The 22,722-nt window shown below is 47.8% G+C and overlaps 1 protein-coding gene across 3 annotated transcripts in view; it reads right to left on the reverse strand.

Moving 5' to 3' along the window:
• Positions 1-2,745: 2,745 nt before the first annotated feature.
• Positions 2,746-22,722, reverse strand: part of SPNS2 (SPNS lysolipid transporter 2, sphingosine-1-phosphate) — a 114,164-nt gene continuing 94,187 nt past the window's right edge. Inside the window, exons 11-13 of one of the 3 annotated variants that reach the window (XM_086858934.1) lie at positions 17,715-17,878; positions 4,638-4,684; positions 2,746-3,015 (exon numbers count right to left, since the gene is read on the reverse strand). In XM_086858934.1, coding sequence (XP_086715060.1) covers positions 4,642-4,684; positions 17,715-17,878 — 207 coding nt within the window. In that variant the 3' untranslated portion in view covers positions 2,746-3,015; positions 4,638-4,641. Of the gene's footprint in view, positions 3,016-4,637; positions 4,685-9,759; positions 10,023-17,096; positions 17,180-17,714; positions 17,879-22,722 lie in introns of those variants that run through there. The other 2 variants (XM_086858933.1, XM_086858932.1) reach the window with 2 other exon arrangements.

Raw genomic sequence — 22,722 nt, forward strand, 5'->3', positions numbered from 1 at the left:
TGGCTTATCTTTTTTTTATACTCTGAGATTCACAATCAATTGCTCTTAAAAAATAAAATAGTCATTTGCTTCTGAAAGAAATCAGAAAACTATTTTATACTCCTCCCTTGTATAACAAGAAAATATATTAATACTCCCGTACATCACGTGGTAAAAGTGATTGTAAGTGCTGGTTTACCAGACAATAAAGCAAATGAAGAAGAAAAGAAGCATTTGGGGTGGAGCTTGGAAGAACTCTGCTTCCCAGAGCACAGCCAGACACTGATGGGGTTTTGTCACCCTGACTGTAGGGGGAGAGGCTCCTGCGGCCACCCAGAGCCGCTCTGGGAGCGGTGGCAGCAGGAGCCCCTTGGGTTGGCAGCTTGATGCCTTTGGGGTCATTCTCTTGCCTCTTGGGGCAGGTCCCATTGCCTCAGTTTCCCACACTGTGTACAAACCACCTCACTGCCAGTGCAGGGTCAGCTGGGGGGAGTTAATGCTTTAACAAATCCCCTTTATGGAGTGGAGTGGAAGAAAACCCTGGTAATTAACTGAGGGGCAGCTGGAGTATCCCTGGTGCCTCTGGACACTTGCACAGACCTTGGTGAATGCAGCAAGGATCTGGAAGAAGCCTGAGCCTGCCTCTCTTGGCCTGGAATGTGTGGGAGCAGAGATTCAGGGATCCCTTGGTGAAGGCAGGACTCATTTCTTACTCCCTGGTTTGCTCCCTTCCCTCTGCCCTTGTTTGAACAGAATCCACAGCATTTCCTTCATGTGCACCAAGGATAAAACCAGCACTGAGCTCTGACAGGGACTGGAGCCTGTCACAAACAGGGACTGCCAGTGACATTACAGAACAGTTCCCTTTTCATTGTTGACTCCTGAGAATTAAGTTTAAGGAGAATTCCTAATCTCTGAACCTTGCAGAAATGTTCCATTTTGTTGACAGCAAATGCTACAACAGAGAGCCTATCAGAAAAGCAATTTGGGAAATGTGGTTAATCTTCTTTGGTCTCTGAGATGAAATGACTGATTGTTGGGTTGCTTTTTGTTTCTTTTTAAACAGCTTAAAAAGGAATTTCTTAATGGGAATCAGAAATTCATGTGCCTTTAAAGCCAAGTGTTTGGCTCCCAGACTACAGTGGCTGTGTTTCCCCTCCAAGTGTAAATAGTGGCACGAGGTAGGAAGTGAAGCATTGTTGGGATTTGCTTTGCTTTGTTATTTCTAGCACCTGCTTGCTCAGGCACTAGAGGAACACTTCTGGCTCTGGGTCTTTAGCCAAGTCTTAGAGCTATTGTTAAGGAATTTCAGGTGACAGAACCCTTGCAGAGGAGTCCTGTGAGGTCTGGGAAGGAGGAAAGGTTTATGGGATTAGAGGAACCCCAGCCTGGCTATGGGGTGAGCACTTGGAATTTGAACCATCTCTGCTGCAATGCTGTGCTGTAGGTCCCAACACATCCTGGCAGGGAATGGGAGATGAACCCAGATTTACTAACAGGACCTTCCTGTGCCTGAGTAATCTTATGGCACAACCAGGACAGCAGCTCCCAGCCTTAACTCGCATCTAGTCCTGGTCTGACATTTCCTGAGCTGATTTAGCTCTCCCTGCACCCCAAGTGCAGTCACTCGTGAGCCATGAGCACAAGAATGAGGTGCTTTCACCTGCTCGAGTTGTGCTGAACTGGAGGGGGGATCTGAACTGTGCGAGAGGGCTCAGAAGAGAGGGAATGGTGAGCCAGTGCCCTTCATGTGGGAGCCTGGCCCTCCTTGGGCCCTGTGCTCCCCTTCCTCCCCCATCCAGCTGACACAGCATGAATCTGGCTTGTGGAGGCCAAGTACAGGAAACCACCAGTGGAATGGCACCATGACATGCTTCTGCGTTTGAGTCCAACCCAGTCGAGGCACTGGCCTTGTCTGAAAGCTCTCAAGTGCACCTAAAGGTACAAGTGACACCCCAGTGACAGTGCTCTGGGACAGCCCAGGCTCGACTGTGCGGGAGCCCAAGCAGAGTTTCAGCCCCCTGCTTTGGAACACTGACAGGGAGAATTAGCATTGACATCCCAGTGATATGGTATCATGTAAACAAAGCACGAGGTCACTGGCACAGCAGTATTGCACTCCCAGGCCCAAGGTACAGCCATCCAGCCAGGTGGATTTTGGTATTTTAAAAGCCTGTGAACCTCCTAGGAAGGTTGAATTTAGCATATGGAAAACTCTAGAGCCCGTAGGGATTTCTTTCCAACGCTCTTCTGGGCATTTCTGTGGCAACCAGCAGCACACCCAGTGCAGTGAAACTCTCTCCTCTGTCCCATTGCTCAGTCTCAGTGACAAGTCACGCACTGGAAGTTTTCTTGTGGTGCCCCTGCAGGCCCTGGCACCAGGGCACTGAGAAGAGGAGAGCTGTGGACGTTATTGTCTACTATGGTTGCACAGGCAGCTCCAGATTTCAAATGTTTAAATAAAAACTGTTCATCTAAGTGTATATATATATATATATATATATATATATATATATATATCTCATCTAATGTCTTCAGCAGAGATAAAACATCTTATAACATATTTAAATAAAAAATAATAATCTGAATCAAGCCTTCAGTGTCAAAGAAAAGGTGATGTACAGAACAGGTCCTCAACTAGTGCAGTCTGTGGGAGTGGGAGTGCTGGCAGAGCAGCAGCATTCCATAGGACACCAGCTGCCCTACAAACAATGTGGACTTCATTGGCTACAACTAAAACCATGTACACAATCTACAGTTGCTTACTTGGGCAGCATTTTCTGGGTCCAGTGGACAGTTGGTTTCCAGGCTCAGGGGACCCTGTGAGTGTCCTCACGTTCCAGAAGTTGCCTGTTCCTGGCTGCCCTGCTCATCTCCGGGTGCCTGACCCCGCAGGCAGGAGCCGTGGGATGGACGTGGTGCTGGAGAACCCCTCTGGGACGTGGAGCTGAAGGATCCACTGATACCCAGTCCAGAAGGGCTTCGAGACTGAGATTGGCACGGTGGGAGCAGGAGTGTCCTTGCCTTCACTGGCAGCTGCAAACAGGGAAGAGAAGGCAGTTACTGGGGAGGTTCCAGGTATGGATTGGTGATGGTGCTCCCTGGGCAAAGCCTGCTCATGGTGGAGGCAGCACTTGGGGACGTGCTGAAGCCATTTGGGATGGAAACAAAAGCACTGTGATCCAGGCTCTGTCTGCTCTAGGAGGTGATGGCAGGTGTAGCTCCCTGTAGGACTTGGGGCAGGTGTGTAGGCACAACTGCTCCTGCTGTGGGCTGAAGCAGCTCAGCACACTACAGGCTCCATTTCTGACCCCCTCAGTTTACTAAAGAGGGGCAGCCTTGTGCCTTAAATTGTCATTTTAGAAAGGGCTGTCCTGCAGAGCCCAGCTCCGCTGTCAGCACAGCACAGCCCAGCTCAATGTGCTGCTGACAAGGCACTGCTGCTGGTCCATGCTGGCTTTAAGGAGTGTGTCAGCACCTCTCCTCACTGCTGAGGTACCACTGTGGTGGCCTGTGTTAGCAGCCAGCTGCTTTCCTAGATAATGGAGCAAGGATAACCAGTTCTCACTGCAGGATTTCCTGTCAGAGGGTCTGTGCTCCATGGTATGCAGGAAATTGTCCCAACCTTAAAAATTAGTGGCTGCTGCATTACAGAAAAATTTCCCTATGATGGTGCCCTGGTTTCTTTCAACCTGTATAAAACTGGACCAAAAAAGAGGCTACCAGGACACAGGTAGTCACTGGTTTGTCAGGCAAGGTTCAGCAACAGCACCAAGTATTTCCTCCCAGATTTGTTGATGGCTCTTCCTAAAAAAACCCCTCCAACTTTATCTAAAAGTTACTGTTTAATAATACTGTGAATACACATCCAGCCCAGAGCCTGCAAACTCCAGGCAGCCCCTATGCCCAAATCCACTCCCCTCTGTGGAAATAACACATCTGCTGTGCTACAGATTGTATTAAATCTTTTCCCTCAAAAGGCCATTCTGAAGTGTCTTATTGAGTTCTGATTTTCTGATTAGTCTTTCAATGCATTTTAATTTATGGGAAAGAAATCTCCTCTTCAAAAACTTGCTTTAATTAATTTTGGCTCCAGTAAAATGCTGGGAATGTTTATCACTTGTGGCAGCTCCAAGCAGCAGTGCTGTGGCTGTGGGGGAGTGATAAGGGCAGCATGAACACAAGGGACAGGGTGGGCAGCAGGAAGGGGATGCCCTGGATCGAGGGTTGCAGAGGGGACAGTCCAGCTACAACAGGAAGGGTCAGGAAACATTTTCTGCTGAAAATTTGGACTATGCCAGAAATGGTGGTTTGCTAGCAGCCCATGTTTTACCCAGAGCAGGGCAGCAGGAGGTTCTGTGAACACCAAAACGTTTTAAGTTGTGGCCTGGGACAGTCACACTGCTGGTGGTCAAGGGGACACGGGTAACACGGGCTTTTCTGCTCAGAGAAGTGAGCACCAGGTTCTAGAAGCAACTCAATACTCAATACAAAGGACACTTGAGTTGACCCCTGGTTTCCTTGTTCTTGGTTTGAGGGTGGCAAAGGTGCAAACCAGAGCTGGCTAAGGAAACTTCTCTGCAATTCAAAAGGAAAGAAATGGGCTGGTTTGGAGCAGAGCTATAGCTTGAAACCTACTGCTGGTTTGGGTCACTCACCGTCTCAGACTTTGACAGAGGCTGGTGGCATCACAAGCTGATTCACCCTGGTTAAGAGAAAACAAGAGTGTTGTGTGAGAGCTGCAATTAGCAAAGAAATGGATTCCTAATAGCACACAAGCTTGGTAAATCCAGGTTTTGGTTACTTAACAGTGTCTGAAGGAGTGGAACATTAATAACTGTCCTGCACAATGGTATAAAGCTGAAACCTTGTCACACAGCGGTGCCTGACAGCAATGCTGACAATGGCTGGAACATGCCAAATAACATTGCTGGCACTAATTGACAAGGATTTGGGAAGGTCCCAAAGGCATCCAGATAGCTGCTATTTCCCTAAGCCAGTTCAAGATTGTACAGTGGCTGTTGGTGTCCTTCAGCCTGACAGCTCAAATGTAAACAGTCATCACTGATAAAAAATAAATTAAGAAAAAGTGAGTTGTCTTGCTGTTTGCACCTCCTGAATACCCGCTGTTGTTCCAGGCACCTGCTCCCGGGTGATCGGCAGCGTCTGGCAGGGACTGCTGTGTCACAGGAGCTGTCCTGCCACTCCTGGGATGAGGGCAGCCAGGGGATAGCTCCTGTCTGCTCTGTGGGACCAGGGACAGCAGCAATAGTCCTACGAGATCCATCCCTTGCACCTGCTGCTTGTCCTTGCAGTACATGCCCTGGAAAATTCACCCTTCCTCAGCAGCAGCTCCTCTCCTCTGACAGTGACACACAGCAGGACCCCGTGTGAACTGCCAGAGGTGCCATCCTCGGACCCCGAGACCTTCGGAACTTGTTTTCCAGCTCAGCTCTCGCTGACCTCAGTGCGAACACCTGGATTCTCCCAGCACTGGGAACCTCGCACAGCTACAGACCTGCTGCCTTCACCCAAGGGCTCCCTGGCTGTACTGGGGCAGCAGCAGCATAAATAAATCCGAGTCACAAAGGGGGAGTCTCTGCCTACTGCGCCGGAGTTGGGGTTTAGGAGCTTTCTTTTTGTTTCTTTCTCTAAAATAGCTTTCTCCTATATGTGTTGCTAGGAGACAATAACGACCGGGCACTTAGGAGAGACGAAAGCGGCCAAAGCTCAGGGGAGGGCCCAGCTGGCTGCTCTTTATACCTGGGGGTTTCTCTGGGAAGGGCACAAATACCCTTATAAAATAGCTGAATTATAAAATACCAGAAGTACCTGGGCTGGGTGGAAAAAAATGGGGATGAGGGCAGCTGCCGGCTCTGGTTCTCTCGGCATTCCCAGCGGGGACAGGCTGCGCTCGAGTTCCCCACACGGCGGCTTCTGGCTCCGGCCTCTGCCGTGAGGGCAGTTCCGCCGGGACCTTAGCAACACCCCCCTCACTAAAAAAGGGACTTTCACCATCTGCCGGGGTGCCTGGGGGGAAACCCCGGGATCCCCGAGCCCCTTTCCCCTCGCAGGGAGCCTCTCCCGGCCCTGTTCGGAGCCGGGCCGCTGCCGCCCAGCCCCGCCGCGCCTCTGCTACCGCTGAGGCTTTTCGCTCCGCTGGAGCCCGCACGCCCTGCCTGCCGAGCCTGGCGTTGTCAGCCGGCCCCCGCTCGCTGCCCCGGCCCGGCTCATTCCTGCCGCTGCTCCCGAGGTTCCCACCGGGGCACCGGGCCCGGCCGGCCCCGGCTTCGTGAGGGCAGCGCCCGCCCCGTCCCGCCCCGCGCGGGGCCCGAGCTCGGGCACAGCGGGGAACCCTCGGCGCCCCTGCCGGCCGTGCCCGGGACTGCAGCGGGGGAAGGGGCCCGGCGGCCGCTGCTGCTGGTGCTGCTCTAACGATGGTGCTGCTCTAACGATGGTGCTGCTCTAACGATGGTGCTGCTGGTGCTGCTGGTGCTGCTGGTGCTGCTGGTGCTGCTCTAACGATGGTGCTGCTGGTGCTGATGGTGCTGATGGTGCTGATCTAACGATGGTGCTGCTGGTGCTGCTGGTGCTGCTGGTGCTGCTCTAACGATGGTGCTGCTCTAACGATGGTGCTGCTCTAACGATGGTGCTGCTGGTGCTGCTGGTGCTGCTCTAACGATGGTGCTGCTGGTGCTGCTGGTGCTGCTCTAACGATGGTGCTGCTGGTGCTGCTGGTGCTGCTCTAACAATGGTGCTGCTGGTGCTGGTGCCGCAGCCGGAGCAGCCCCGGGCTCGTGTTTCCCAGTCCAAGGGAGGCTCCTTCCTGCCTCCCTCAGCAGACACCCGTCTCTCCAACCAAGACAGGTTTAACTAAGAACCAAACCGCCCCAGCAGTGCTTTGTACCTCTGCTGCCACAGGCAGCTTCTCTCTGCATCAATGAAACCCTCAGACAGGTGCACAGGGAACATCTCAGAGCTGCCACTGCCTCAGGTCCTGCCAGGTGCAAATTCTCAGCAAACATTACTCTCCTTTGGACGTGTCAAAATTTAGTTGTGGTTCTTCACCACACTTTGTACCTGACCCAGAACACTTTTTGTTTTTCACTGAAATGGATTCAAACATGTTCCAGGACTCAGGGAACACCTTCCAAGAAATCTCCGCATCAGGATTTGGTCCAGCTCAGCCCACAGCTCTTAATTTCACACCAACCCCACAGATCTCCAAGGTACATAGACACCTCTGTGCATTTTCTGCCTTTCCAGGCTATAAACTGAAATATTTCTGATGGAAGAGCTGACCCAAGTTTCTTTGTACAAGTCCCATTGTTGGTAACTCCACTGCACTGGAAATCACATTATAGTGAACATTGGAATAGTGCAGAATATATCAGAGAAAATTACCTGGGAATGCTACAGCCAACCTCAACAGTAGGACGCAAGCTATGGAATGTCACAAAACTATCCCAGAACACTTAAACTCCAGAGGTTTGAGTGAACCATGATGTTTCAAAGCCCTATACCTTGCCACGCCATTCCACCTTCTGAGAGGATACAGAATCTATACAGCAAAAGTTCATTTTGCCATGACTTTAGAACCTACCTGCATTGCTGACAGAACCAGAAACAGACACAACTTTCCTGCTTCTTCCTTTCCCTCCTATACCTGTATGGGGATAAAATGTACCACCCTTTTATTTTAACACATTTCTCTCAAGTTCTGCTTTATCTCTGTTTCACAGATGGGAACAGAGGCCTGGAGGGCTAACCCTGAAATGCCTCTTGAAGATTTGATGGGAAATTAGAATGCACATGACTTGTGAACCTGCTGGGGAGATAAATGACTTTCAGGGATCACACAGGAAGCTGGTGGGCAGGAGAGAGAACTGAAAGAGTCCCCAGATTTGGGACAGTGCCTCCTCAGCCCCTCTGAAGCCTCGTGCTGCAGACAGTGGTCACTGCCACAACCAGTGGCACTGGGGCTTAGCTTATACAAATAAACTTATTTGTTTATTTTTTAAAGCAAACCTAAAAAAATACATTTCAAACTCTCTTACGTGACAAAATGTAATACATGGGGTTAAAATAACAAGGCTCAAGAGCATCTGAATCCCTCATTAAGTACCACTTGCCTTTCTAATAACAATAATCCCACACTGAATGGATCACTGAACATTGGCTCCTGTTTTCTCTGCAGTGTTTTTTTAAGATTGTGAATGTTTTCATTCCTTGAAGAGAGTAGGGTGGGAACCTGTCTGTTATTTCTGGAGGAGGAGGAGGAGGAAACTCACTCAAATTGCCTTTTAATAACAAAAGCTGTACAACTTTTTTGGGTTTTTTAATGGACTCCTCTAGCAGCTAAAAATGTGGCTGATTCTTTCTAACTACATCCCTTCCTCTCCTGTCAAACCTAAATATTTCTCCTAGATCCTATCAAGTCATTTCCCTGTACTGTGACAGCATCTATAATTCTGAAGTATTTATAAGACTGTCTGTTTAATATTAAACTACATGCTCTAGAGCTGTTAAATATTTATGCTATGTAAAATGGATCTAATTTCACTGCACCTCGGCCGGTTAGAGACCTGCATGAGGACAAGACAGCCAATTTAAGATAACAGATGACTGGCCAGGATCTTTTACAGGTCAGCTATGCTCTATTTCAGGAGCTAGGCAGGATTATTCTCCAAATGCTCTGTCCCTTCCAGCCTTGCTGGTCCCCAAGGCAGCAGCTAATGGAGATTACAGGTTGTAGTGCAGCCAGCACTGCTGGGCAGTGCCAGGGATTTGAAACAATTCCTACATCCAGTGCAAGAAGCTTCTGCTCCACCCTGGGCCAGCAAGGGGAGAAGCCAGCTCCCCCTTCTCACCTGCAGCTGTGAGGAGCACTGGTGTCCCACTGAGTGTCCTGCTGATCTCCAGGAATGTGTCACCTCTGTCCCTGAGCTCCTGGAGCAGGAGGTCAGCAAGGATGAACACACCACTGTGCCCAGGGCTCCAAGAGAGGCTGTGCTCACAGAAAGCTTTTGGGAATGTTGCCAGCCTGGCTGATGTCAAGCTTCATGCCCAAGTTAAACACCACCTGTATTTCAGTACCCTGCAGCTTTCCCAAAGCCCAGTTTTGCTATCTAAACAAGCCAGGCTCTGGCTTTTGTAGCTGAGAAGCATATTAGGAAATGATGCAGGTTTTTACAGCCTGCTGTACTTAACATCACTTAATTTTTACAACCAACAATAAAATGCTTCAGTAGGGTCCTTCTAGCCTGAAAATAACTCAGTTTTTGAGTCACTGAGCAGGGGTTTTTTAGTACTGAGCTTTTGAGATGGATCTCATTCAGCAGACAAGTACTGGGGATACAGGGGCAGATGGAACATTGGACTTAGCAGCAATTCCTGCCAGTGATTAAGGATCCTTCTCCTTAATTTCAGTGGAGAGAATTCTGTGTTTCTACTGCAATGTGCCATCAAGTGTCTGTTTGAAGCAGTGCTTTAGGAAGGGACACAGGGAGGCCAGTCACTAATGGCAGCTCCCAACAGATTCCTCCTGTCTGAACTTCTTCAGACATTGGGAGGTTAAAAACATCTCCAAAAGGCCTTGTAAAGACACTGAAACCTGAAATTTTAGGTGATGAGAAGTTCACGTCCAGACATCCTTAAGAGGTAATGAGACTTTATGGCCTTCATCTATGAAAAACAAATCTCTTTTAGTTAGCCATTGCTGCCTTGCAGTAGCTGAGCATAACTCCCATTTTCACTTGGAAGGGGATGGCTCTGGTTTCCTGCTCCACAGCACTTCTCCTGGCATGCTGAACAAGCTGCCACAGCCTCCCCAAAAAAGGCTGCAGAACATCAGCCCTCACTACAACCTGTTACCTTCAGTAAGAACAGCGGAATCGAGGATTGCTCCCAGGGAGCAGCTCCTGCTCTGACTGACCTCAAGCTGTTTTGATGGTGAAGTCAGTAATTCTGGGACAAGACGTGACTGACAACATGAATTCCTGCAGAACTTCAGACTCCAAGCAGGCTGCAGCTGGAAACAGTGACTGAAAGGGAAGGAGAGCAGCAGTGATACATCAGCCTAGAGAGCTGCCAGTGAGTGGCACAAGGCTAGGATGGCACAGTTAAAAATAGCCAAGCACTGAGCTTCCTGATGCATCTGACAGGTTATCCAGCCTGCAGGAATGGGCTGTTGATGGAGCTGAGGTCAGTTTGCTGAAGGAAAAGAGGACTCTAATAAAATTCAGCCAATAATCTGGCACAGGAGGAGTTTGCTTTGGAGCAGGAATAGTGCTCACTGTGGCTGCTGCCTGCTCACACTCTCATTGCCAGCCAGGGAGGAGGCCTGGGCCTTTGTGCACCTGCAGCTCTCCATGCCCAGCTCACATCTGCACCCTGCAGCTCTCCATGCCCAGCTCACATCTCCATCCTGCAGCTCTCCATGCCCAGCTCACATCTCCATCCTGCAGCTCTCCATGCCCAGCTCACATCTGCACCCTGCAGCTCTCCATGCCAGGCTCACATCTGCACCCTGCAGCTCTCCATGCCCAGCTCACATCTGCACCCTGCAGCTCTCCATGCCAGGCTCACATCTGCACCCTGCAGCTCTCCATGCCAGGCTCACATCTGCACCCTGCAGCTCTCCATGCCCAGCTCACATCTCCACCCTGCAGCTCTCCATGCCCAGCTCACATCTGCACCCTGCAGCTCTCCATGCCCAGCTCACATCTCCACCCTGCAGCTCTCCATGCCCAGCTCACATCTGCACCCTGCAGCTCTCCATCCCAGGCTCACATCTCCATCCTGCAGCTCTCTATGCCAGGCTCACATCTCCATCCTGCAGCTCTCTATGCCAGGCTCACATCTCCATCCTGCAGCTCTCCATGCCAGGCTCACATCTCCATCCTGCAGCTCTCCATGCCCAGCTCACATCTCCATCCTGCAGCTCTCAATCCCCAGGCTCACACAGGAGCTGGTTGTGCACACCCTGTGCCCTGTGCCAGGGCAATCCCTTCCCTCTGGATTGCTCAGTCAGTGTGGAGCTCTCTGCTGGGAACAGGGGCTCCTCCAGCTGCACTGAAGAAATTAATTGGCTCAAATCCCCTTTTCCTCCTGATTGTCAGTGGGTTTAGCAAACAAAATACGATAATCATGTACAGCAAATATATTTTCCCTTCTATTTGGTTCAGCCCCTTAAAGCTGCACAGACTGTATTTTCCATCTGTTCATTTAATCCAGGTGCTGATTTGTCTCCAGAGGCAGAAACATGGGTCAGCTTCCCTTTTTCCTTTTCCACATATCTCCGCTGAGGTGAAAAGTGGCATAAAGGAAAAATCAATAACTTTTCCTGCTATTTTCCCAGGCAGCTGCAGCAGAACAGATGTGAAGATGAGCAGTTAACAGCACCAGTCAGGGTCCCAAGGACCTGGATGGAAATGGGCTCCAGGCCTCCTTAAGGGGTACTCTGACATGGACCCCTCAAATCTATGAAGATGCAGGTTTCAAAACCTGGTGCCTGAGCCAGTACTGTCTCTATAAGTAAAATTCTGCCAGATATTGATGGGCTCAGTATTGAGGTGGAGGGATTTTTATGTGTGTAAAAACATACACTCCTGTGCACTGAAATAATGGAGAAAAGAGGCAGTAGAGTGCCTCACTTTTGTCTGAATGATTGAATGGCAAGGGGGAGAAACCATGACATAAAAAGCAGATAAGAATGAATTACCTGCTCTCCTGGGCTGAACACCCACCTGCTGTGGGAAGTGGGGAAGGAATTCCTTGCTTTGTTTTGCTTTGTTTGAGGTGCAGCTTTTGCTTTTCCTATTAAACTGTCTGTACTCAACCCACAAGTGTTTTAGCTCTCACCCCTCCAAGTATTTTAGGGACAACATCTGACTTCTTGGGGCTCACAGCAGAGAGCCAGTAGCCTAGACAGCAGTGGGACTTGATCTGGAGCTCTTGGAAACGTGAGCTTTGGCTTCCCAATAGCATAAGGCACGTGGAGAAGTTCCATCCTTGCTGTGGGATAGCACCAAGCAGCTGGGAATAGTGTAGGAATGTTGTTTGCCTTTCTCTGTGGCCCAGGGGATGACCCTGGGAAGGCCAGTCTGGTGGGGAATGGGTGGTTTTGGAGAAGCCTTTGGGGGTTCCCAGAGCTGTGCCAGCACTGTCTGTCCCTGCCCTGCCTGGGCTGCAGCTCCTGCTGCCAGCACTTACCTCTGACAGCTCAAACACCATGGAAGGACCACAGCTGAGCTCAAACTGCTGAGAACAGCCACACTGACCTCTGCACCTCCTTGCCCGACCTGCAGGAAATCCACAGGCTGACTGAAGTGACACAACAAATCAGCAATTGCTCTGTATGAGGCTGTTTTCCATCTGCACGACACCAGCTGCTCCCAACTGCAGCAGCAAACCAGCATTTAAAATTCCAGTCCCAAGTTGTTGCATTCTTGGTTTTGCTAACTGTTTATGGAGTTACATTGCCAGTAAACAGGTGAGAAAACCAACAGCTCTACAAGGAGGTTTTTCAACCAATAATAGAACTATTTATATTTTCACCACCTTTCCCCTTCATATTCTTAACATGGATTCCACATAAACCATCTAATACTCTAATCTTGTTCCATCTGCAGCCTGTGAGTTTTTATCATGCCTCTCTCAGATACTCAAAATTCACTCCTTGCCTCTCTCCTTCCATCACCACAGATCCTCTGCACCTTAATCCAGGCTTTTTGCTGTAAATTCATGTGGCTTCAAAGGCCAAGGATATCTTATCTGGGCTAAAAAAGTATTGTGAGTTTCTACCACTGTAGGAAATGTTTAATTATTGTTCTTTTGTAAAGTCAAAACAAATGAAGCAATGATATTCCTCCCCATAAGCTGCTGAGTATCAGCAGTGAGCAAGCTGTTCTCAAATATCCCTTTTTGGGAGTTAAAATCCACTTGCAGCTCCTGAAATCCAAACTCTGCCTCAATGCAGCACTGACACATCTCTCTAAAATAAGTGTCCAGCCTCTTAAACCCCCCTGTGATACAGCTCCAGCTATTTCAGAGAAGGAATGTTCTTTTTGGCAATGCAAACTACCAGGATGGAGCAGAGTCAGCATCAATCAGCTGCCACTCTAATTAATACCTGAGAAAGTGTTAATGGGGGGGACTCTGGGCTTTGCTGGAAACATCAGGTCACCTGGTGGGTCCTTTCTGTGTCCAACAGCTGCCACAGAAAAATGAGAGAAAGGGAGGGTTGACAACTCTGTGAGTCCTTCCCCTGCCCCACATAATAGAATCTGCAAAGCAAAAATAAGGTCAGACACTTTCAAATTGCTGCAATAGGAGAACTGGGAGATAATTTTATACCCAGTTCTGCAAAAGGCTAAAAATAAGCCTGATATGAGGCAGAAGAAAAGAGCCTGAAAATGGATTATTCTCATTTTTCCTGTAATGCAATTTGAAGATGTGCCATGTTTAAGACAGGAGAAATGTCTGGACTAGGGATGGTTCTTTTTGTGGATTTTGCTATCTCCTGTGTAAAGAGTATTTGTTTTCTAGTGTTTGTACACACCACTTTTAAAATGAGCACTTCTGCTTAGCAAGACCTTCCACATCTGATCAAAGGTGTTAAAAGGAATTTTTTTTTTTTCTTATTAAATGTTTAATTTTCATTTTAGGAGAAAAGAAATACCTGCTTCAGTTGTTTAAATAACCTGATTCTTACTATGCAAACAAAGGAGTGAAGGATTCAGGCTTGCAGTCTCTCAAGTGCTGAGTGGTCACTGGTTAAAGACTTAAATTCTTTTGTTCTGAACAGTTGCATCAGTGCAGCTGTTTATTCCTGCTCTGGCTGCCCCAGGGATCCACACTGCAGCATCCTTGGTGAAAATATCCAGCCTCTTTCATGCAGAGAGGGACTGAGCCATTGTAAAACTTGGACCCCCTTCCTAAGCATCCTTCCATACCCCTGGGAAAAACCAGAAAGTGTAATATTTCCAGGGATTAAGTAAAAAAACAAGAAGTTAAAACAACAAAATCCTTTGAGGAGTAGAGTGTCCCATACCTGCACAGGGTGATTTTTCAGGAAGAACCCAGGTGAATTTGGTTTTCCCTCAGCAGCAGCTGGGAGTGGCCATGGCTGGGGACAGAGCTGCAGGATCACTGCACTCACTGCCCAGGAAAGGATCCTGACACACAAGAATTATGGTGATTTATATCCCTGGTACTCAAAGGAAAAGGACTTTTTTGAATCCCTTTTCATGATAAAAAAACCCACATTTTTTCTAATTATTGATGGAGCTTCTAGCAAGTACCAAATGTAGGCTTTCCTTCTGCAGCCCTCCAGGGTGAAGCTTTGTTTGCCCCAGTTCTCCACACTGTGAGGGAGGGGATGAACACAAGCCACAGACACAACTCTCAGCAGTGCTGAGTTTTACTTCCATTGAGTGGAGAACCTGGACTGCTCCCAGCCTTGGACACGGCTCTTTGGCAGGGCTGTGATGGAACTTGAGGGTAAAAGTGCAATTATCAGATTTCTGATCCATTTCAGAGGGCTCTGCCATGGCAAGACTGTATTATCTTCCAGAGAGTCTAAAATCCAGCTTGGGTCTCACCAATATTCCTCAAGCAGGTAAGAGAATTACAGTCCAGAGTGCTGATGTTGGGAAATAAAATACAATGCTTTAACCCTCCTCTGCAGAGGTGCAGAGCAGGAAAGAAACAACATAGTCAACTGATACCACAGAAGGAATTGTAGTTGAGTGGTTTAAGAAACAATTGAAGTATTTATCATTACTAGTGCCTAGAACCTCTTACAGAAGCCATTCTTAACTGTTTTCTCTCTCTTATCACTTTGGAACGGTGAGATTAAATTTGTGTTACAGAACTAGTCCCCAGAATGATCGGATTATTAGCACAGAGTGATGTACTCTATCCTGTTCTCTGCTAGTAGTACACTTTCTAAAAGCCTCTTTAAGCTGCCAGACTTCTGAAGCAGCGTGAAAATGGTAATAAAAGAATTGTGTTTAAAAAAAAAATTGCTACAGAAAGAATTTCTTTTTCATTAGTGTTTTATGAGCAGCCTTGTTGACGGGAATTCCTGTGTTAAAAAAGTACAAAATATGCCAGGAATTGTCACAGTGATAAAAGTAGTGTGAAAGCCTGGAAACTCTTTTTTTGAAAGGAAGCGTGGTAGAAACTGGAGGAAGCTTTACAGGAAAGAGCTGCTATCCTGATATCTGTCCTGCCTGGAAGGAGAAATTATTTCTAAGCAAACACCCAGAGCCGGTTACACAAAGAAACAAACAAACACAGAAATCCCAGCAATAAATCCCCAAACTCCATTTCCCAGGGAATAAAGCCGGGACAGCTCAGTTTCCACAGGCTGAGAGCAGTGTTCCACTTCTCTGCTCCTCACTGGAGGGGTGGGTGCTGCCCTGTGCCCTGACCCTGGCACTGATGGATGGCTTTAATCTCTGCCGTGTGACACCGCGCTCGTGATTCCCGCAGGTTAATTGATTTCTTTTGGCAAAGCCCGTTTCCAACTCCTGTTGTCTGAGCAGCAGGACTGACTGCACAGGGAAAACAAGGAATCCTGAAATAGCAATTCCTCTGTACCCTGCAAGTAATAGGATGGAGGGGAGGACTGGCTGGGCAGAAAACAGCCTCTGCCAAAGGTGTGTGATGCCAAGTGCAGGTGGCCTGACAGGTGGGAGCTGGATGGTGGATCTGGGCTCCAGCATGGAATTTTTATCTGCTAAGAGCAAAATGCTCTGCTACTTTTCCCCTCACAGGAAAGCACAGAGATACTAACAAATCCTGCCCCATAAATTCTGAGGAGCCACTGAAGCTGCTGGAGGGGACAGATGAGGGCAGCACAGACTCTGCTGCACATGGGTCCCTCCACAGTCTCCAGCCTTACTTCTCTCTTACTTCACTCCCACCTCTCAGTAACTTGAGAGAAGCTGCACTTCAGGAATCTCACTGCAGGATGTCAGGGTATTTTAACATAGGAGTGGGCACACCCCAGGAACAGGACCCTTCCCAGGAGTCACTTGAGAGAAATCATTTTGCTAGCCATTATTTATGACAGTTGTTGTCCCCAGTTTGCAACACAAAATATCTGTGACTGACTAATACAATATTCATAAACAAATGTGAGTCAGGAAAGGAAATGATGCTAGAAGAGATAGAGAAACAAACCCAGGTTTGACACCTGAATGCTTTTTTTCTAAGAATGTGTGGTAGGCTGGTTGCCCTGGACATAGAGTACAAGCAAAGCTGCTGAGGGCAGACAGCAAGAGAGGAATAATCCCTTTTGCACAGGAGCAGTTAGAGGTGTGGATGTGATCTCTCTCCCACATTAACACTGCTGCAAAAGCTGGGGCTGTGGCAAAACAGCTGGGTAAGACACACCAGTGCTGGCAGCCAAGCAGAGTCACCCAGCTGGTGCCCAGCCTGTGATGTCTCCTGAGTGAACAAAAACCTTCTTGAGATCTCCATTGGAGCTGAGAACAGCTTTCATGTCTTCCCCAAATAATCTGCTGTAGGATTTACCTATTTTTTATCTTAGGAAGGCCTTCCTAGCATTTAATCTCCAACCTCCCTTCCTGCCATTTACAACGCCCCTAATGCAGAAAACAAACCAGGCACACACATCACGTCCCTGAAGCCATACTGAAGTTCAACTCTGTAGGACTTCCCATCCTTGTGACATGAGGTCTTGTTTTCCCATGATGTTTAAACATCTCTTTATAGAGGAACTTCTCCTTTCTTTGGTGTTTACGTATGCTAGTAAAGGAAGGTGGAACTGCACTTCCAGGGCCACAGCACTGCTTCCAAATCTCTTCCATCCTTCTAATAAGACAGTGTGAGCCAGAAAGTATCACCCAAAGTGTTCACACACTTAAGTCAACTCCAAACACCAAATTTTCCTTCTACCTATACTGTACCTAGAGTGATATTTCAGGGCCCTTCTCCTTAAGGTAAATCAAGGCTCCCATTATCCAGTGGGGGAAAAGCAAAGGCAACTTACAGTCAACACCAGACTAGTCACCTACCCACATATTCAGCATGACATTACACATAGTAATTCTTATTTTTTCAACAATTATGAGAAAGAGACTAACCCCAGAAGTTTGTATGTCATGTGGAAGCGTCTTCTGAATTACTGTAGTTGCCAACCGTGAGATGATCCGAATCGGTTTCTTTACTGAAAAACAGTAGCTTTTTTTTTCACAAAGCTGCAAGAAGGGACTGGGAAAGACTCTTTATCATAGCAACCCTTGAGTGCACATGTTCCCACACACAGCTTGCTTCCTCCTTGCCTCATGTTCTTCACTGCTGGAGGTGGGGAGATGGAGGTGGGTGGGCGCAGCACTGACCGCCAAGCTCTGGGAAGCACCTCCTGCTCCTCACCTCACTCTCCAGCGCTTTCAGCAGCCAGCAGCCCCTCACCATGGACAGCCTGGGCTGTGACATGCTCAGGCAGGGGTGTAAGGGGCCTGTCTGTGTGGCCAACAACTGAGATCCACCAGAGCAGAAGCGTGTAAAGGATGCCCAGCCAGCACGACCCAAGCCCCTGTGCTTCGTGCAGCCTCATGCACTCTGCTGAGCCCAGGTTCGTAACACACAACCCAACATCCTTTACCTGGAAGGGCCAAGGCCAGGGCAAGAGTACAGGCATAACGTTCAAGAGAGCAAACAGGCTGTGGTGCCTCCCCGTTCGCAATGGCCAGGCTACTCACTGTTGCTCAGCTTTGGCTCGGTCACTCAGGAAGAAGAGAGCTGTGGCCAGGAAGAACATCCCTCCCAGGACAACGACAAACGGGCAGAGCATGAGCGCGTAACCCAGGCTGAGGAACTCCCACACCGGGGACTCCTTTGTGCTTTGTCGTATCAGGTCGGAGATCTAAGAGAGAAGGGCAAAACCATGAGTCACTTAATGAAAGAGACACGATGATAGTGAACACCACTCCTGAAACAACCACCCACCAGCCATGTGTGAGGTTTAAAATGGAATAGGGTGTTCAGGAGAAGCTGAATGTCCCTCACACCCTTCAGCCTTCCACACAGGAGCCTGGGCAATTTATGCTCTGAAGCTTGGCAGGGGCTCTCCTCTCGCTGTCACTTTCTGCCTGATCTAATATAATTCCCACAGCCCTTTCCATGTTCTCCCAGGCTGTGTCAGTGACAGCTGCCGTGGGTGTCTGACCTTGCTGCGCTGCCCAAACACCCTGGGGAGCCAGCAGGGCTGTGCTGGTGCTGCTCAGTGGGTGAGGCAGTGATCAATCTTCTGCAATTCCCACCAAGTCCTGCTTACTCCCACACCTGACCTACCCCTCACCAAAGGGAGCCATTAAGTGACATTTCTGTGTTCTGAGTGGGAAGGAGGGAAATGTTTTCCAAAGAACAAAAAGAAAACCAGAGCTCCCATTGGATTTGTGGAAACAGAACTTGAACATAGGGGGTTTATACCCATGTCTGAGCTGTGGGGTTCATTCCTTCTTCCAGCCACCCAAGCTTGAAGTGTAATTGTGTGCAAGATGTTGCTCTGTCCCAGGCTCAGACACAGGGCTGTGCTTGCACTGCACACCACCAAATTTATGGATTAAGGCATAATTTCAGTGCTTGGGATATAGAAGAGTTCTAGTCCTCCAAAAAGAACTTTATTCACAGGGTAAAACATATGAAGAAAAACCAGAGTGTTACAAACAATTCTCATGTGAGACTGAAGGCAAATCACAGTGACCATTACTCTGAGTGATTTATTTAAAAATAGCAACAAGACTTGAATGTGAAAAGAAAAGAATGCACCCACAGGAAAGCAGCAGAATGTGCTCTGCACCCAGGAGACAGGGACATCAGCTAGTCATTAATTCCCTTTTGTATCCAGACACCTTAATTCCAAACATTTCCCTTACTCTTCATTATGGAGCAGAATTTGGCATGGAGTCAATGTCTCTATCAGGCTGTAATAGCCAGAATTGAGGATGTTCTAAAACAGAAATCTAGACATTCTAAACCATTTTTCATTTTTGGGAATGGACACAAATTATTCTCTAAAAGGACCAGACAATAAATCACTTGACAAATTGACATGGTAAGTCAGCAGCAGAGGATGAAAAGCCATGCATGTGCTCCTGATTGCTTTCTCCACGGATGACATGACATTCTAGGCTAAAAACCAGCTTTGGAAGTGTAAAGCCTCCAAAAAATAAATCTCCCAATGCAGTTTGTTCCACACCTTCCCTTCTAATGCATTGTGTTGACCTTTTATAGCAACAAATCATTATTATTAAATCTGCTGCATTTTTCATTTTTAACCAAACACATTCTGTAAATGCACAGTTTAGAGAAAAATGTCTTTCCTCCCTTTCACGGTATAATTCTTTCCACCAAGCCTGCTGGGCTTCCTCATCCAGATTCCATATAATTCCCTCCCCAGTGTCCTCATCTCTGAACTCTAGGATTTTATCAGGGTCCACATATATGTTTTTGCTGTTAGCAGTCACTGCTCTCTGTTGTTTTGTTCCATTTGGTTACAAACCACCTGCTAAGGCTGGAACTTTGGCATCTCCTCTCGAGAGGACACAGGACATAATTACAGACCTAAGCTCCAAGAATGACACACCATTTGCCAAATGGTCTGCTCTGTATTGCCAATTTTGGGCTTTCCAGACTCCTGGCAATGACAGCATCCTGAGCTGGCCAACTGTGATTTGGCAAGACCCAATCAAGCATAATTTCTGGTGTCTTCTCTCTAACATGAGTAACAAAGTGCGGGGGCCGTGCGTGGCCGGTGCCAGCTCTGCAGCACGGAGTCATGTGTGGGATTCCTTCCTTTGTTCCTCCAGCTGGGAGGTGGCAAAAGGCTTCAAAACACGTGTGCAGAACGTGGGGGTGGAAAATCAAGAAGGAAGTCCCGTTGCTGCTCTGCAGTCTAATCAGAAATCTTTGATAGCAAGCTAACTGCGGAAGCTCACGTCTCCTCCCTCGCTGTGCAGCACAGAGCTCAGAGCAAGAGGAATGACTTTGCTAAATAAACCTCAGCTCGAGGCATTTTCACGGCGGAACATGGCTGGCGTGTGCTCAGCTGGTGGCAGCCACTTGGATGGAGCCCAGCTGGAACAGCTCCTGATTTCTGGAGAAGCAACAGTGCAGCTGCCACCAGCACGGTCCCAACCCAGCTGTGGCTCCATCCAGTGCTGGGGACAACACAGGAACAACGGGAAACTTCATCACTTTCCTGGGAAGTATGTGCTGGGTGCTCTGCCATGGACACTGCAGATGCCAAGGTGGGCTCAAGCCCAGGGAAGGCATCTGGATTCCATGTTCTGTCTCTCCTGAACAGTCTGGGTGGGTGAATTAACTGATTTATTAATTACATGGTGTAAAGGTAACAACATCTCTGAAATCACTGTTTCATTTCCTCTCCTTGATGAGTCAGTATCTCAATTCCTCTGCAATTGGTTTCTCTAAATTTCTGACATTGCCACTTGGGCACAAATCCTGCTACATAAAAGGGCATTTCTGGCACAAATATCTGATTTTCATGATTAGAGGTTTGAGGCAAGCCAGGTTCTTCCTGACTGATCACTTCAGTACGTTTCCTTAACACAGTATTCCCTGTTACCCCACAATGGTTTGGGATCCACCCACTCTGAAGTCAGTGTGAATGTGAAAGGTTTCTTTAATTTTCTAAAGAAAATGGAATATGAGTGCAAATGAAGCTGAGAAAGCAAAAATGAGGGATTTTATAAAGTAAACAATTTCCTGGGCCTGGTGGGGAGCAGAAGCATTTACACTGTGCTAAATGGCATGAGGAACACTTTATAATAAGAGGAAGTAAATCTGTTTTTAATGATATTTTCCCCCTCCCAGGATGACCAGGCTGCATTAAATACATGGTGCTGCCTTGAAAAAGGCTACAGTAAATTAGGATGCTCCATAGGGATGGCTGCTTGCTATGCCAGGACATTGGTACATCTGGGGGTCAGAGCAGCATCTGCCTCATTTGCCCTGGAGAGGGTTGAAAGTCTCTTTTCTTCAAGCCATTAACTTCCTTTCTCTCTGGTCTGGTCTGCCCAGTGATTTTTTAAGTTAAGACTGGACTTTCTCTGATCCCAGAGAGAGAAGCAGCAGCACCTTTAGAATCCCTGTCCCCACCTCTGCTGGCAGCATGGGCCCCTTCCCTGTCTGTATATCCCACAAAGCAAAGTGATTCCTCATGTTGAAGAGAATCTGAAAGGTGCTCAGCACCATGAAACTGTCCATCTTGGGAGCATGCAGGATCCCTGCCAGCTGAGAGGAAGAAAACATTTATTTAAGGAAGTTTTCAGTGCACAGAGGAGTGACAGAGCTGATGAGACAAATCTTGAAACACTCGAGTGCAACAACAACCTGCTTTGGATTTCTGGGCTTTCTCTAGTGAGATACTTTCACCTACATTAAACATTTATCAAAAATACTGAGAACCTGTACCTCTAACAAAGTCATGAACATGACAGATGCACAGAGCTCTGAAAAAACACCAAAGCAGACTGAACCCTTGGCACAGAGCATTTTAGAGATGGGAAGTCATTTGGTATTTTATTGCCAGACTTAAATCTTCTCTGTTCCTGAGTCATCAGAAGTGGGAAGCTTGTTAGCTCATTGCAATGAAGAGATCAATCCCATGAGGGCTGGTCTGCAGGTGGTTCATTCTCCTCTTATTTTGCAGCTGACAGCTATGTCGAAGATTTGGCCATTCAGTGCACTATGAAAAAGGCTTTTAATTACTCAGGACCAGAGAAATCCTCAGCTTAAAGTTACTCCTTGAAGAAACAGGTAATGAAGATGAGGGGCTGGGGGCTCTCATCCTCACATTATTTCCCTGGCAAGCACAGCAGATGTTCAGACCAGCCAGGCCAAGTTCCATTTTTCCCACCACAGTGTGGGTCACAGACAAGCATGAATGTGGGGAAAGATCTCTGCAGGAGATGCCAGCAGGGTTACACCACACCTGTCAAGCAGCTGAGACTTGGTTTTGTTCTTTAACAATAAAAACCATAAATGTGTATCACATTTCATCTACCAACTCCATCAGGTGATGGCAGATGCTGCTTGTAGAGACTCACACACTATCAGAACACGCTGCAAAGGGCAACAAGACAGGGACCTCTGTTCCATCCTCAACCCCACAAGAGCAGTGGAATATCTCCTGATGGTCCATGAAACAGAGAGCGATGCCAGGAGAGTATTTTGCACATTTCTGTCACAGGACATTACTGCCCTTTTGACCTTGAGTTCATCTCTTACCCTGCTTTGGCAGGAGACACAGCAATGGGCCATATTTGAGGACTGGCTGCATGGGTCAGCCAGGGACAGAACACCCACACTGCAGCATCACCTCCCCACGATCCACTTCACTGCAGTACCCTGCTTTTAAGTCAGACAGAAGTGGATTTGACTCCCAATGGGCTGTGGCCTGTTTTAGTCTAGCAAACTAAACAGGAAAAAGTGTTCTTCTAGAGTAAGCACGTCCTACTCTGAAGCAGCCATAGCATTTTAAATCATAAAATATGAATTTTAAACCATAATACATTAATTCTGCTTTCTCAGGCAGACAAACCTTTACACATAGAGCTACTTTCTATACAGATATACTTGGTTAGGTAAACACCTTCAAACCAAATCAGCAAAAAGGCTGTTTCAAACTGGGCCAAGACACTGTGAAATCTGCACCTCCAGTTAGAACTTTCATTAAAAAGTACC

This window comes from Cyanistes caeruleus, chromosome 21, assembly GCF_971803275.1.
Source record: "Cyanistes caeruleus chromosome 21, bCyaCae1.hap1.1, whole genome shotgun sequence".
In the NCBI taxonomy this organism is placed as follows: domain Eukaryota; kingdom Metazoa; phylum Chordata; class Aves; order Passeriformes; family Paridae; genus Cyanistes; species Cyanistes caeruleus.